At 36.4% G+C, this 16338-nt stretch overlaps 1 protein-coding gene across 1 annotated transcript; it reads right to left on the reverse strand.

Annotated features, from left to right (window-relative positions):
* Nucleotides 1–5748: 5748 nt before the first annotated feature.
* Nucleotides 5749–14621, reverse strand: LOC108669094. The gene is made up of 7 exons (XM_018156381.2): nt 14336–14621; nt 13121–13239; nt 12170–12766; nt 11632–11958; nt 11349–11423; nt 10623–10791; nt 5749–10114 (listed from the first exon to the last, which is right to left on the reverse strand). The coding sequence occupies exons 2-7, from the start codon at nt 13208–13210 to the stop codon at nt 9000–9002; spliced, it is 2373 nt and encodes a 790-aa protein (XP_018011870.1). The 5' UTR covers nt 13211–13239; nt 14336–14621; the 3' UTR covers nt 5749–8999.
* Between the last annotated feature and the right edge of the window lie 1717 nt (nt 14622–16338).

Consider the following 16338-nt stretch of genomic DNA (forward strand, 5'->3'; position numbering starts at 1 on the left):
TTAGAAGAGGTGTTGATTTTGGTAATTCTTAAACAGAGCGGTAAATTTTAAGTAGGATCTTATTCACTAAGGATATACCAAATTCGGTAATTATATTGAATAAATAAGTACATGTTTAAACTCTGATCAGACTCAGCAGAAATTATTTTTCAGTGGAGCAGCAAAATTAGTAATTTTAGTAATAATCGAGCAATGTAATAGTACAAATGGGTTCGTGGTTTTCTGCAGTTAATGGACCAAAAAACTCGATTCTTGAGTCGCTGGCATCATGTTTCCCCGGCAAGATCAAGACACAGGACATGAGTGATTAAGATTAGGGATAGAAGTCTTTAAAATCGATTCCTCAACATGCACAATTAGGTTTAAGTAGAATCATATAGTGAACTTATCTATCTTCACCATTGTTGTCACTATATAATGGCATCTTTAAGGTACACAAACATCGGTCATTCATACACTATATAGTTTACGCAGACTTTCGTGTTGTCATTGTCCACATAAACAATGCGCCTTTAGAGCCTTGCGTTGGGTCAACCGCCAACACTCAAGTAGTGAGCTTTGCGGTCGGTGACACCACCACAGAACGGTCGCGCAGGTCGCGTTCTCTTCGACGGGATTTTGGGTCTTGGCCTTGCCCTTTCATGTGAATTGTACGCGAAAAAATAGTCATTTATTTGTTGTGTACAAAGATTATACTCAGGACTTATTCAACAGTGAACTTGAGCTCGTTTCTTTCTACCACTTCGAATCTGCGTCGGAAAAATTTTTCACTCAGGCGGCCATCTTTGATTACAGTTAAGGGTGCATCTTCTCTTGTGTGTACACAAAAAAACACAAACAAATATTTTGCATAACTGCGCCGGAAACAGTACAAAAAATTAAAAGCTTCTCAACGTATTCCCATAAATAGAAATGTCAGCACCACAACTCGCCATATCTGCTCCAAACTTTCGAACGGGGATGCAAAAGATCAAGGGTCGGTCCAGAAGACGACCTTTAAGATTAATGGTACGAATTACCGAGTTAAATAATATGTCTGAGAGTCGAGTCTTAAGGTCAAGTGCAAGGTAAGTAGTGGTGAACCCTGCCTGCACACTACCAATTATAGCGAGAGTAATGAGTTGACGGTGATTTATGACTAAAATTTACGTTTTTAGTCATTCTTAACTGTGAGTGTGAACCTGATTGGTTCGAAAAAATATTAACCTTTCATTATAGAATTCGTGCTTTTCGTTGAGAATCAATTTGATATACTAATGAATATGAAAACAATGAGGTTCGTTATGATTAAAATAGTAATTTTTGGGAAGTTGACGAAAAATTTACTTTTGATCGTAATAATAGGATGTACTTCATGATATGCAAAGTGATACTTCATGATATGCAAACAGTTTACAAAGTTTGCAACTTAAACTCCATAAAATGTGATAAATGGAAAATATTAATTTGGCACATTAATTCAATCATTAGTGGCTTACAACTCTAGCTAAAATCAAGTCGTACTATAGCTCATAGTAATGTGAATTAATAAATGTAAAAGTTCGAAACTCGGTGCGCAGTAACGTTCTGAATACGATAAAATGTACGAAAAATTTATTTCAGTCACAAATGTCTCAAGGTTCCATCATAATTGCGAGTGACGTGAATGACACATATTATGAGATTAATTATATTCAATGAATTATAATGATTTTATTAGCATAACTTAAAAACAAATGCGAACTTGATCTTGTTCAAACGCGACCAGCAATTGGCCGCCACTCTCTATAGTGGCCTTCGAAGCAACTCCTCCTCTATCTGAGGCGACCAGCCCGTTGATTAGTGGCGGTTACTACTGGCCAGATATAGTGGTCGCCACAACTGGCCTCGTGTACAAGGGATTAATCAAATAACGGTCCACGCCTTGTTTTTACAAGAACAGGAAGGGGGGAAGGGCTCTATTGACGCGTAATAATACGCGAGTTTTGATTGGTCCAATCACGGACGATGTCAGAGTTCAAGCATAACGGCTGCCAGCGGTGATCCGTGCCCAGAAAAAACTAGTTCAGTACAGTCAACATATAAAACAAATCATAAACAACGAAGATTTATGTATTCTGTTTAGAAATACCTATTGATTAGATACTTATACTTGAATACTCAAACTGAATACACGAATCAAAAACAGATAATTATACTGTGGCCTTTTGAGCCAGCTTACAAAACAGCTATCGGGCACTGCTAAACCAAGGAGGATTAGTTTAATGTTTATCAACGTGACTGTACCTGCGTGCATAATTATTCAGAGGAACTCGCATGACTCGAGGTTGATAACAGCCACGCAGCGATCAATATTCTAGTGAAATGAATTACCTAAAAGGGCATCAGAAATCAATCTATGTAGTTTAATACAGGGCCGAGTTGCAAGCATGTATGCACGTAATCAAGGCCAAAAATTATGGCAAAATAAAAAACTAAATACGTAAATATATAAATGTCGACTAGATTTTTTGTCTCTATATTTTGTCTAGTTTGGTAAAATGTGGATTTGAGGGGGATTTTGAAGTTTTTTTTTCAGTTTTGAATGATGTGAATTAAACATGATATAGTTTTACAACATGTGAATAAAGCTATATTGTATTAAATAGGATACAGCTATGATATCTAAAAGCCATGTTGTATCAAATTATCATGAACGCCTCATAAAAAAATTTAAGCACTTCAAAATATTCTTCATGCTTTCTTCCTTTCTCCGCCATTTTGATATCACTGATACAAATACAATTATACGAAAATTCCGGACCCAGGTGATATCCCGACATAAATGGTATTTACAGCACCAGGTTTAAAACCCACACAAAATCCTTCAACACATTCATTTAAGATTAAATACATATTTCCAGGTTAACGGTATTCGCCAATCTCTGAGATTATAAATCCCAAGCAAAGCCAGGCCGTCAGGTGGTTATTTTATATTATCATAAATTGCTAAAGATAGCCTCAATATAATTTTAATTAGGGCAAAGAATATTACCAACAAATTTTACGTACCATTGATGCCGGAATAAATGCGTACGTGAATAAATTCGAGCATCGTGTATTTTTGTCCAGCGTCTCTGTAGGATCGGGTTTGCCCAGCGACCATGCTGCGTGATTGCTAGGCACACTCTCGGTCCCGTTCGCCACGCAAAACGTGAAATCCCCCAAATATTTTTTTAGATATCCCCCAAATATTAACATTTTGGTGTGGATCCTGAATTTACTGATGGTAAATGTAAAAAAAAATATTGAAACCAGCTAACATAAATGAGTATTTATGTAAAATTCAAAGCGTTGCAAGATATTGTATCGAATTGCGAGTTAATCTCAAGAATTAACCAATGCTTAATTCGCTTTAACAGAGAAATGTTTAAGAAAGGCTGTGCGGCATTTCCGGAAAACACTTCGTATTTCCCATTGTGACATGAATTTTTCTATTTAAATATGAAACTTCTCAGCATAGTAATGTGAGTGCAGCGAAAAATTTATAATTAGCATATTTATGTAACATGTGTTAAACTGAAATTTGAGTTTGAACGTTGGAATCAAAATCAACTACTACACGTCGGAATTCATAATATTAAAAAATATATATATTTTTTAGCTACCGACTTGACAGGATTGTTTGTCGCAAGGTTTGGTCCTTGTATTTACAATCCACGGCTCGTTTACCTGAAGGTCTAAGTCACAAAAAAAAATTTGAGCATCACCATCTGTTCAGTAGCATGGAATTCAAGCAACAATCTCAGGGCTGACCATCCTCTATGATGAGCCTGCCGTGAGGCTCAGACTGTAGCCCGGGCTAATTATGATTTCGAATACTCGGTAACTCGAGGTTCAGACTGTAGCCGGGCTCGCATTGATTACGAATACTCGGTAACTCGAGGTTCAGACTGTAGCCGGGGTCGCATTGATTACGAATACTCGGTAACTCGTGGTTCAGACTGAAGCCGGGGCTTTTTTTTTATTACGAATACTCGGTAACTCGAGGTTCAGACTGAAGCCGGGGCTTCTTTTGATTACGAATACTCGGTAACTCGAGGTTCAGACTGAAGCCGGGCTCGTTTTGATCACGGATACCTGTAAACTGGAGACTCAAACCGCAACAATAAATTTGTCAGAGAGCAGCCGGATATACAGTTGTAGTTACCAGCATAGGTAAGATGTTCCCACTCGTATATTATTAAGCGAACTTGATGAGTTGAATATTGGGTTACATATTATTGTAATTAATCTATTGCTTGCTAGCATACAGTAATAGTTTCGGCACCGGAAATAAAAGTTTATGATAAAAATTTCCAAGTCCAGTTGCCGTTAGCGTTTACGAAGGCATGAGCGGAACGCGCGACGTTGCCTTCACAGATGGAATATTTTTTATTGTCGAAGGTGCGTCCTTGCGAGTCCATATGAGGACAGGCGGGGCTGAGGGATGAGGTGCATTCATCCTTTAGAGGAGTGGCCTCACATGGAGGCCATCAGCGCAGGATAGTGGTCTCATCAGAAGGCTGACAATAAGCACGGCACAGTGGCCTCTTCAAAAGGCTGGCCCTATGCCCTACAGGCCTACACAGTGGCCTCATCCGGAGGATGGCCTTAAACACGGCGCAATAGCCTCATCTGGAGGCTGACCATAAGCACTGCACAGTGGCCTCAGCAGGAGGCTGGCCGTAAGCACGTCGCATTGGCCTCATCACGAGCTCCTTAAGGCAAGGCACAGCAGCCTTATTCGCAAGGCAGTAATCAAGGTTTGCTTTGTAAACATGTAAGCAACATTTTAAGCCTTCAATACATTAGTGACCACATCCAGGTTTCCCTAAAGGCCTAAACCTAACCTAACTGTCTGCAACTTTGGCGTTTGGGATTTCGCCCAGGCACTGGATTGGGATAAATCCACTGAATTCTTCCCTTCTTCTCTTTGCAACCATTAAGGATGTGCTAAATAGCGACAGAGAAATAAAATTTACGATTCCGATACGACATTTGAGGGCCAAATACGTGAAAACTGTACTGACCGTTAAAAAGGTGTTCATGTATAGCATCCTGAGTAGTGATCATTAATCAAATACCGATACCAAATAAAGGATTGTCCGAGATATTCTTTAAGGTTTGCTCGAGTTAGTAAGGTGTGGGCACCGCCAAGGCTGTCGGTCTCACTGACGGCCTTCAACTCTGGCATTTCCGACGGCAGCTCGGGCGACCTCGTCAAGAATCTAATACAAGTAGTATTAGATTATTATATTAACCCTATGCCTATACAACTATAATTATATTAACCATTATATTAACCCTCCTACGCATGTAGTAGCAAAGCAATTTTAGCGTTGCACTGACTAAAATAATTACTAGTCACTAGTAATAAATAATTTGCACTAGTACTTAATAATTACTATTAATTTGTGTAATTACTATTACACAAATTACAAGGCCCAGCCGCTGTGTAGCTAAAAAACAAATGTTGCGTTGAAAAATGTAGTCACGTCGAGCTGAATTACATTTATTAGGATACCATTTCCGTCAGTCGGATTCTCAGAAATTTCATCGGATGCGAGAAAACCTAATTATTTTCAACTCGTTCCGATAAACCTGGTTCAAGTCAATATGAGTCGATAACATCAAAATATACAACTTGTATTCCTGCATCGCCTCGCGCATGTTATTTGGGAGATTAGACACATTTATTGTCAGAATGCGTGTTTTTCTCGCGGTATAAGTTTAAAATAAAAGACTGAAAGAGCACATCCTTTTAATATCATCGAAATGCACATGACGTCGAACAGCGTAGGAACAAATATCTTCAGGAAAGCGATGCTCGAAACAAGGCATCTAGAGCTACTGTCTACATTACAGTAATGAGATCAAAGTAAACTAGATAGCTTAGCCTCTATTACCAGGTGCCAGCAATTCGAGTAGAAAAAATCTAATTGTGGAATTGTTAGCATCGTGTAATTTTTAGAATACTTTTCGTGTTAGCAACAACACGAAATTTATGTCCGTTTTAGTCAACATAAACTTGTGAGCTAAGCATCATAGAAGGTGATCGTTGTGGATGAATGACTGACAGATGTGGCAGGGAAAACATCCCAGCGGAAGAGGCACAACACGGGTATAATAGCTTAAGTTATCAAACATGAAAACGAAGAAAACAAAAATAGAACCACTGAGTGAAAAACATGAATTACCTGCTGATTATAGTGTGGAGAGCACAATCTCGACGCAGACATAACAAATGTTACAACATCCTGCACAACATCAAGTCTGGACTTTAACGTACATCGTTCGCATCATTTAAAGCACGAAGAAATCTGTCATGCAAGAACGGTTGAAGCGCGTTGAAGTAGAGAGATTTTTCTTCTGTACGTCACTGATCTTTTCAATCATCGGAATATTGATCGAATATCGACCAGCCTTAGTCAAAGAACTAGGGAGACAGCTCAATAAGTATCCAGAAACTTGTATAGGGCAATAGAATATCTCAGCACTCGCATTAAAAAAAAACAACGAATTCAAACAAAGGAAATTTCCACCAGACAACTTTCCGTCGTCTCAGAGCAGCTTCGAGACGACGGTTCCTAATATGTGGTGAAATTACAGAAAATTAGCTAAGCTCTTCCTCTGAACTTAGCAATCATGTAGAAGTGTTTGAAAATAATCTAATTCATTCTCACTATGCATAATTTAGTAGGCACAGAAAAATGAAGTACCCGTGAGATTTTGAGAAATGTTAACATAATTAACAATGATGATAGTTTGCAAAGAGAAAGAACGAGATAAAATTTTTCCAGTGACGATGAAAGGAAAGTGCATGGGTATTTCCTTGAAATTCATTAACAATTCGGGAAAAAAATCACGCCTATTCGAAAGAGATTCAACACAAATACCATTATAAAGAAGAAAGAAATTCACCAATTTATCATTAATAAAAATAATAGGAAAAATAACAGGATAACAAATTCACGTTTATCATGGAGTTACTATAACGGATTAATAAAAAATATATTAAATCGATTCAAAATGAAAGCAGAGTAAGTATTTTCAGTAATAGAATAATAGATGTATGTAACTAACAGACCATTAGTGCAAATATTTAGCATCAAATTACACAACACGCCATTATAGCCACTCAGATTTAGTTTACATAGAACAGCTTTTGGATCCATAAGCACTACATAGAACGCTTCGGAATCCATTACTAGTAGGTACAACAGCTCTAGAGTCCAATAGCATAACTTAGAAAGCGTTGGCTTCCATTGCACTACATAGAACAGCTTAGGAATCCATTAGTACTACATAAAACAGCTTAGGAATCCATTAGTACTACAAAGAACAGTTTTGGAATTCATTACCACAACACAGATCAGATTTCGATTCCATTACCACCACACAAAACGGGTTTGGAATACACTAGGACTATATTGAACAGCACCGAAGAACATGAATGATACAAATGCTACATATCTTTTTACCAAAAATCAATGCTATACTCGTTAGATCTAGGAGCTTTCGAAGAGCCGTTTGTATAAAAAAAAAATAAAATAAAATCAAGCGACTGCAAATCTTCATTAACCATTAATTTAGAGCCGAAGTTCAATTCTTCGAAGTAACTACTCGTAGATCATCAAATAACTAGACACTTTCTGAATATTAATTTTTGGGCAGAAATGACATTTATTTTGTGTGCCGTCGAGGTGAAAATAATACTAAATAGAACAGCTTTTAGATTAAGAATGAATACTATTAACTAATATGACATTATCCATCACGATTACATCGAAAAATGAGATTCAAGAGTACCGTGAGATTTTATTACACGTAAATTATGAAAATAACAAAAAATTTATTCAACTAAATAACTTAAACTAATTCTTAAATTAACTACGTTTTTCTCTAGGTAAACGAAATTACGAGACTTCTTAAATAATCATACAATGCTTCAACATGGAATAGAATTCTCGTTCAACGAATTGGTTTCGTACATCGTAGTCAAACTGGAATATCATTAATTAATAATGACTAATCAAATCACAATAGAAAATAATTCTGATTTACTTACTGCTTATTAGAATAAAAAATGAAAACCATCAAATTAAGATATTAGATGACTAATATGACGAAGTGAACGTAACAGCAGTAACAACAATATGTTATAAGTAAATAACCCTATATCACATATTAGAAAATGGGCCATCATGTAAGCTAATATGACCAAGTGCTAAGCAGTTCATGGCTTTTGGCAGCTTGCGATGGTATTATTGAACAGATTGCGGCAACAACAAAAAAAGAGCAGGAAGTGTACTTAAAACTAAATAGAAAAAAGGAAGAATCCAAAGGCTTTGCTATCAACATTCCAATCATTTATTGTTTAGGATCCTGGATTTGAATATGAAAAACACAAACCTTTATTACCTTGTAAATCTGACAAAGGTTTGTCAAATTTTGTGCAACGAAAATCACACAAACGGGACAAAGAAGTGAAATAATTTGATATTAAATGTGATCAAAGAAGCAGCAACGAAATTAATTATTTGACACATTTTAACACCAGACTGTGTTTTAAGAGTCAGAGCCGAATATTTTCAGCATATTTTGTTCAGTAATACAAATAATATTACGTATGAAGAAAAGTAAATTAGCTTTAAAAAATTACCCAGCACTGTTTCCATCTCATGATCTGACAGCACTGTTGGACTGATTCATCAATTCATCAAAGGAAAAAAAATATGTTAGCGAGGATGATTCTACCCGTCAGGTGAGCAATGTTCGATTGCTAACAGTTTTGTAACAAAATGTCGAATTGATTGCTTTGATGTAGAAAAATTATTACCATCAAAAGCAACTGACACTAAAAAAATTGTTTTGAGGAATATTTAATTTTCTGCTTTACAACAAGTCACTGTAAAGTAAATCACCATACGCACGTCAACAACGAGATAGAGGCTATTGCGGTGCCCAGTTGTGGCCTTATCCGCGCGCAGAGAGAACTCTTATGAGGACATCTGATGTTTTTTCATATGGACAAAGAGATTTCCTTTCTGTGACGCCGAGTACTCGCAATAGGAGCACTTAAAAGGCTTCTCGCCTGTGTGCTGACGCAGATGCACCACAAAGCTGGGGCGCAGGACGGTTCGGTAGTTGCACAGCGTACAGCACAACGTGCGTAGCCGCTTGTGTTGCCAGGCGTGTCGTGAGAACTTGGCTGGGGTTTTGGTGTGGTAAGAGCAGACGGGACACTGGCGAGAGCTCACATACAACAGGTTTGAGCCCACTGCAGGCGACGACTCGTTTGAGAAGCGTTGGTTAACCTGCTCGTCTGTTAGGCGGTCAATGCAGATACAGTTGATTCCATCAACTTTACAAGGGAACATTTCAAGACTGTGGTTATTCTCGTTCAAGTTTAATTCATCTCTTTGGAGGTCTTGGTGCCATCCTTCATCGCCATCGTCCTGAATTCTTGCAATACCGCCATCTTCGCTCATTGATGTACTGTTGGAAACGTCACCGCTTGTCACATCAATATGTCGATGGTCGTCATACATTTCAGCTTCGTCTGAACTTATGCACCTGACACTTGATGTACTTTGTTGAGGACAAGCACCAGCACTAGAAGCACGTTGTCGAGGAGCATTTGCCACACTGTTTTTAGCGCGAGCTACACTTGCCCCATATAGCGGCACGCATGATTCACTTTTAACAATAACGGGCAGAACTGGATCTGGATCATTTTTTCGAGCAACAACTGCTGAGTTTGGAGCACCGACTCGAGATACACTCCTCGGAGTAGCCACAATATTGCCAACCGCAGAATAACCAACCGTTGTAGTGGTGGCTGTAGAAGTATCAGATGCAACGGGTACAGCGTCATTTCTGGCAGTAGCGTCACCAGTACCAACGTCGCCAGCACTTGCAGTCAAAGAAACTTTGCTCTTACTGCCACCAAAAGGAGCGTCGACAGGTTGAGAGGGGGCGGCACATGAGATGTTTGCCTCAGGGTCCTGGCCATCGTGCAGAGCAGTGGCAGAGCTCAATGACTTTTCTTTTTCCACAATGTTCGGATGAAATATTTCAGGCTCCAATATTTCAGGCTCCAATATTTCAGATCCTGATAATGAATAAATAAAGGTTAATGGTAAATAATAATTATAATATTATTAGTTTAAATTTGCTTATCTGACTTTCCTACTAGGGGCAGGTAAGCTTTTACTTTAGTACTAAAATCATTGTGACCAATGATATTGGGATATTACAACTAAATGAGATAGATTACAGGTACAGAGCTACATTAATATTAACTTATCAAGTTATCATCAATATTAACGTGGTATTGTATTCTAGGTATATTGGGAGGGTCAGATAAAAATGACTGTATCTTGAGCCAAGTCATTTTTTATAGATTTTTTCACTTTTCACTACAATTTTTAGATTCTCACTTACTTGTGCTTTGTCACGTGTTATAACATAACCTCATTTTAATTATATAATATTTTGTACTCCAATTGTTTCTTTTTAATACCACCTCAAGTAATAGTGTCAAGCCTCCATTCATGGACTTATGTGAATGGTGTGAATTGTTATACTGACATTTGCTATTTGAGAATTGCAATACTCACCACTAGTATTATTCGAACACAGTTTACTTTGAACAGGCTTGCCAGGAGGTTCTATGGGATAGTCATTGCCAGAAATCGAATTCTGGTCTCCGGAAATGCTGTCTTGATGTCCGATACTTTGGAAAGGATCATGAAGGGCCTCTGAATTCACTTTCCCATTGATGCATGTCTGCCGAAAATAAAATTTAGCTCTATAATGCACACATAGGAGATGAAATTATAAAAATTCCTGAGAATTAGAAAAAGTGTGATATGACTATATTATGCATGCCCAGATATCTTATTCATGAAAGGATGAAGTTATTACAGAACTGGTATACTGTTTTATGTTGAAAAAAATCATAATCTAAATACGGTACCATATTAATTATCAATACATATATATAAATACACAATGTAGCAAAAAAGATATTTTTTGGACATTTTGGAGGAAAAATTACCCATGAGAAAAAGTAATTGGTATCTTCTGATTTGCACCAAAACTGAAAAGATCATGGTTGATCACCAAATGTGTACTTACAATTTCCTTTCTGATCATATATCAAAACAAATAAAAATTTACCAGTAGAACATCAAGACATAACATAATTTGTGACCAAAATTGTGGGGCCTTTGATATGGACAGTATACAAGTATTCAACTACATTATACACATAAGTATTCAAGTATACGATTGCATCAAGTATACAATTACAGAGAAAACCACACACTTGGTTGATGTCTTACCTTGCTATCAGGACTTATTGCTTCTGAGATGATGTTGCTTGGAGCATCAATGACTTCAGTCCCCAACAAATGGCTCTGCAGAGAAAAAAAAAGAGTCAAATAGAATGGATACTTATCAATTTGAGCACTCAAATGGATAAGAAGTAACTTATATAACATATAAAAATTTTTTTATTCTAAACATATTGTATACCTATATATAATATATAAATATCTACCAATATAATTTTTTATAGATAATTATCATTAGAATTGAAAATAAAACTACTAGGTAATTCTTTACCTCATTCACAGTGGGTACAAAAGGTTTTTGAAAGCCTGTTGGGGAGTCTGCATGCCTAAGATGGGAAGCATCCTTGAGGCTGGGCTCGTGATGAGCAGCATCAGTCTTGCTGAGATTTAGTGCCACGGCAGGAGAATTGCTTCGTAAAAATTCAGGCCCAGGATACCCTTGACCTAGTGCCTCCTTATTGTAAACAAGCGATTTTCCATGATGCTTGTCTTGAATTAATCCAGCAAGAAATGTGTTGCTTTCAAAATCTGTTTCATCAACAAAGGTAAGATTCTCTTCATCATCTTCTTGTTTCACAATGTGCAAAGGAAGTGACTTCTGCAATAATAAAATGAACTCATCATATTGCATGTGAAACATATTGCATTAGAAATGCATCATAAAAAATTAATATTGGTAAAAAAAAGACAATAAAAACACTGAAAAAATATAGCATTACATATTAAATCATAAATCCATTTATATATAAAAGCCAGTTACATAAACATAGCTTTGTTCCTGCAAGAAACATCTCATACATAATACTCACATGAGCCAATCCTTTGCTTGAACTACCATTAGCATTTTCCTGATGATGCCCAATGATATCCAGCACATTGTGAAGAGGATTATCAAATTCATGTGGGAATTTTCTGGATTGAAATTTCCTTACATCCAAAAAATCAACAACTGCTCCTGGAGATGTAGAGTCAACCATCTTAGAATGTTTCTTCACTTGATTATCATCATCTGGCAAGTGATCATTCATTGATCGACGTCTTTTCTTTTCCCGCTTTTTTGGGGTTGGTCTTAAAAGTTGATGATCATCCACACACTTTCGCTTCACCCCATGGATGTGAGATTCTAATGCTTCTTCTCGGCCAGCAAGGCCCTTAACTCTGAGACACTCAGCAGCACGAATCAGAGGTGCAAGTTTCTCTTGTTTGACACTCACTCTTCCAACATACATAAATGTAAGGAGAGACTCAAGAATATCAACCTCAACATCTTGTATTGCTACTACCACAGCACCCACACTTATGCTACTGAAAATGTCTTTGAAGTATTCACTACAAGTTGAGAGAACAAATTTATGTACTGGAAGCAGTTTGCCTTTACATGCTAGATGTGCATCCGTCAGATGAGGCTATGGAAACAGAAAAAAATAAATTAATTAAATTAATTTAATTTGGATATAGTTAAAACTGAGTTTTATAATATAATGCCAGTAGTTTCAAGAACTTGATAAAATATTCTCTAGATAGGTACATTTTTGAGTCTTGATACAGTTTTCAAACAAATTTACAAATGTATGTTATTGCAACAATTTGAATGAATAACTAATAGCAATTATATATAATCTAAATAAACTAGTTTTTCACAGTATAATCATTGTATTGTTTCTATAACTAATATAATTCCATAGTTTAAAGCATTTTAAGTTGATTTTAGTATTATAATTGGCAATTGATTATCTCCACTGTGAAAATTAAAGACTTACAGCAATTTGTAGATCTTGTAGAGTTTGAAGGAAAGTTCTAGAGTGGTCATTCCACTCCAAAAGAAAGAGATCATTGCATGGGACAGACATTGATCTTCATCAAATGAACTTGTGGTAATCTGAAACATGATTGGGCATAAAATTATTATTGATCAGATTCCTATGTTTGAAAGCATATTATAATCACAAGAATTGGTTCTGCTATTCTAAAAATATCTACTTGTCATTCCTAATTTTGAGCTTTCTTGCCAATTTGCCATTTGGGACCTCATCCATCTCATCACTAACCTAAAGTAATTTGAATTTCAATGACATTTCAGTTCAGTAGTATTAATAGAAATGATCTAGTTCATGAACAGAATTGAACCAAAACAATCAATAAATTCAAAATTTTTAGATGTTGAAACAGAAAATTCATATTGTATTTTTACTTTTTCAGTATCATTTATATGAAAAAAACATGAAATAAACCTATTTGTTTTAGCCTGCAACTTTAGAAAAATTTTGATTGATATTTTAAAGTTACAAATTGAAAAATTAATTCATCCAACAACTAGCAAGAAACTTGCAGCTCCAAAAATAGTAAAACTAAGGTCATACAGTCATACTCATACTCATAACTCATTGCCTAGTAAACTCTAAACTTAGTTTAGTCTAAATGTAGAAGATAGGTATGCTTCTGAGATCTGAGTCCTGCCAGTTCTAAATGGAATGAACAATTACCATAGAATAATTTTTGCCAATTCATTTTTTTGCCTTTTCAGGTATATTATTCTGATATCAATTAAAAAAAATTAGCACATAGCCTAGACTGCCTAGTCTAGTGACATAGGTAGGACGATGATATTGATACCTACTAGGTACCAAGTCTACCAACCAAATACTTCTATAAACTAATTCTCCTAAAGGCTAAACCCATCCCATTCCCAGTAATCAGGCAAATGCAACTCATGAATGATACAAAAACGTGCATGCTTGCAGTAAATTGTAGGTAGGTACCCATTTTTATGGGTCACGGCCAATTTCTTTCACAATTTCTCACAATTAAACAGTGAATTGATTGAAGCCTTTTAAAGTGAATTGATAGTAGAATTTTAACAGAACGAATTTCCTACAAAAAATAAAACATATTTTTTGCACGCTATGTTTAAATAGCATTAAAAATAAAAAAAATTGTTAATATGAATCAGTTTTACGGCCTCACTAAATACGTACCGGAAAACAAAGATCCGAAGTGGTCCTGCACTAACGATATCGTTGAATGATCCGCAACTCAGGATGTTAGAAAGTTCGGTATAAGACCCTTCTCCGACGGATGTTTTCAAACAGCAATGACACACATAATTGAATTGTCTTAGAATATTACAGCTTCCTTTGTTAGGTCCAACTCGATATCGCTGAAAGTCTCTCGAAGAGGAAAGGAATATATCGATAGGTCGGTAGAAAAATAAATAATTGAAAATTCGTAAATAAACTGAATATTAGCAAGTTATTGGGTGGCCCCGTGGTTAAATTTGAGAGTATCAATATTGGAGCAGAGAGGTGCGGGTTCGATCCCAGCTCTGTGCGACAGTTTCTGGTCAGAATCGGCAAGAAGGCCGGGCGGTTAAGCACAGCAGAATTAAAACAGTGAATTGCTTGTACGAAACCGCAACAAGATGTGAATGTTCTTCTATGTTAGGAATCGGCGACAGGTTCGGGTTTATAAACGTTGAATCGGCTAATAATTATTATTTATTTCTGAAGTGGCAATAGAAAATAAACTATTTGGCTTATGGCATAGGATTAAATCATGNTTATTTATTTCTGAAGTAGCAATAGAAAAGAAACTATTTGGCTTATGGCATAGGATTAAATCATGAAATAAATTATATTTGAATCAAATTTAATGACCATGGTTGAATTGAAAAGAACGACGATTAGAAATAATTTAATTGAATTAGAGGCGTTCATGCCACTCTTTTAGAAGACAAATAAAGTTTTGAGCGGGTGTTGACAGACCGGTCAGTATAAGGTCGTCTCGAACAAATTTACGGTCGGACCCGCAGCCGGTCTCGCGGCCGGATTCCAAATTCAGTGAGCATAGAATATCCCCTAAAATACTGGAATAAGGTGGAGCTGAATATAATTTCCTTTGACATTTTCTTTTTTTTTGTATGAAGATACCTGTTAAATGTATTCCCATCGAAAGATTTTTCAATTAAACAATCTCTAAAGTTGCTGCAGGGCAGTAAAAAATTTGAAAATCAATTTTTATCCTAATTATTGTTTATATGTTAAATTTTTCAAAGTTAGACATGCTTATTGATAACCTGTGAATATATATCCTCAGTTCAATAATGAAGTATTCAGCCTAATATGACCTAAATTTATTGATGCTAAGAGGGTATTCAAGGTTCTTGCACGGTGGCATTGATATATATAGAAAAATTGAATGTTCGAAATTGGGAAGTGTGGAGTCTTCTCATGACCTCCGTATTAAATTTTCCAATATTTTTTTTCATTTAACATGAAGTCACTCAATTACATATGAGATGGCTAAAATAATGTCATAAACGCTTCTTCAGAGTAAAAGAACACGAGGAAGCATTCTCGGGTCTGTTTTGTTCGCAGCTTTTGTAAACGATCTGCCAGACGTATTGTCAAGCGTGTGCTTCATGGATGCCGATGACACAAAAGTTTATTATTCGTACAGTTAAGGATGCGTCAAATAGAGTGTAATTGCAAGATGATCTTGATAATTTAGTTAATTGGGCTGCTACGTGGCAGCTGCGTTTTATTGCGTAAGTGCTTTATGAGCATCCTTTAAGTTCTGAGTACCAAGACTTGAGCAGAGAGAAGCTGGTTCGATCCCAGGCTCTATGTGCCAATTTCTGGTCAGAATCGGCAAAGAGGCCGGAGGGTTAAGCAAAGAAAATTTAAAGCAGTGAGTTGCGAGTTCAAGCCCTCAACATGCTGTGAATGTTCTGCAATGTTAAGAATCGGCGACAGGCCTTCGGCCTAATAAGCACTGAAATTGCTATATTTTTATTACATATTATTAATGTTGAAAAGTGTAAAGCGCTTCACCTCGGAAAGAATAATGAACAGCAAGATTACAGGATGAGAAGACATGGTTGCAATGAGAAAGTAACGATTGCAAAAACTAGCGTGGAAAAAGATTTAGGAGTTTATGCCGACAAGGAGCTTAAATTCTCTAGGCATATTGAAACGCAAGC

Source organism: Hyalella azteca, unplaced genomic scaffold (assembly GCF_000764305.2).
Source record: "Hyalella azteca isolate HAZT.00-mixed unplaced genomic scaffold, Hazt_2.0.2 contig11291, whole genome shotgun sequence".
Lineage (NCBI taxonomy): Eukaryota > Metazoa > Arthropoda > Malacostraca > Amphipoda > Hyalellidae > Hyalella > Hyalella azteca.

Coding starts and splice junctions, on each gene's coding strand:
- LOC108669094 (XM_018156381.2), bottom strand. CDS start 13,210: ATGTCTGTCCCATGCAATGATCTCTTTCTTTTGGAGTGGAATGACCAC. Junction 11,959..12,169: donor CAAGCAAAGGATTGGCTCAT/GTGAGTATTATG, acceptor TTATTATTGCAG/AAGTCACTTCCTTTGCACAT. Junction 11,424..11,631: donor TTGTACCCACTGTGAATGAG/GTAAAGAATTAC, acceptor TTTTCTCTGCAG/AGCCATTTGTTGGGGACTGA.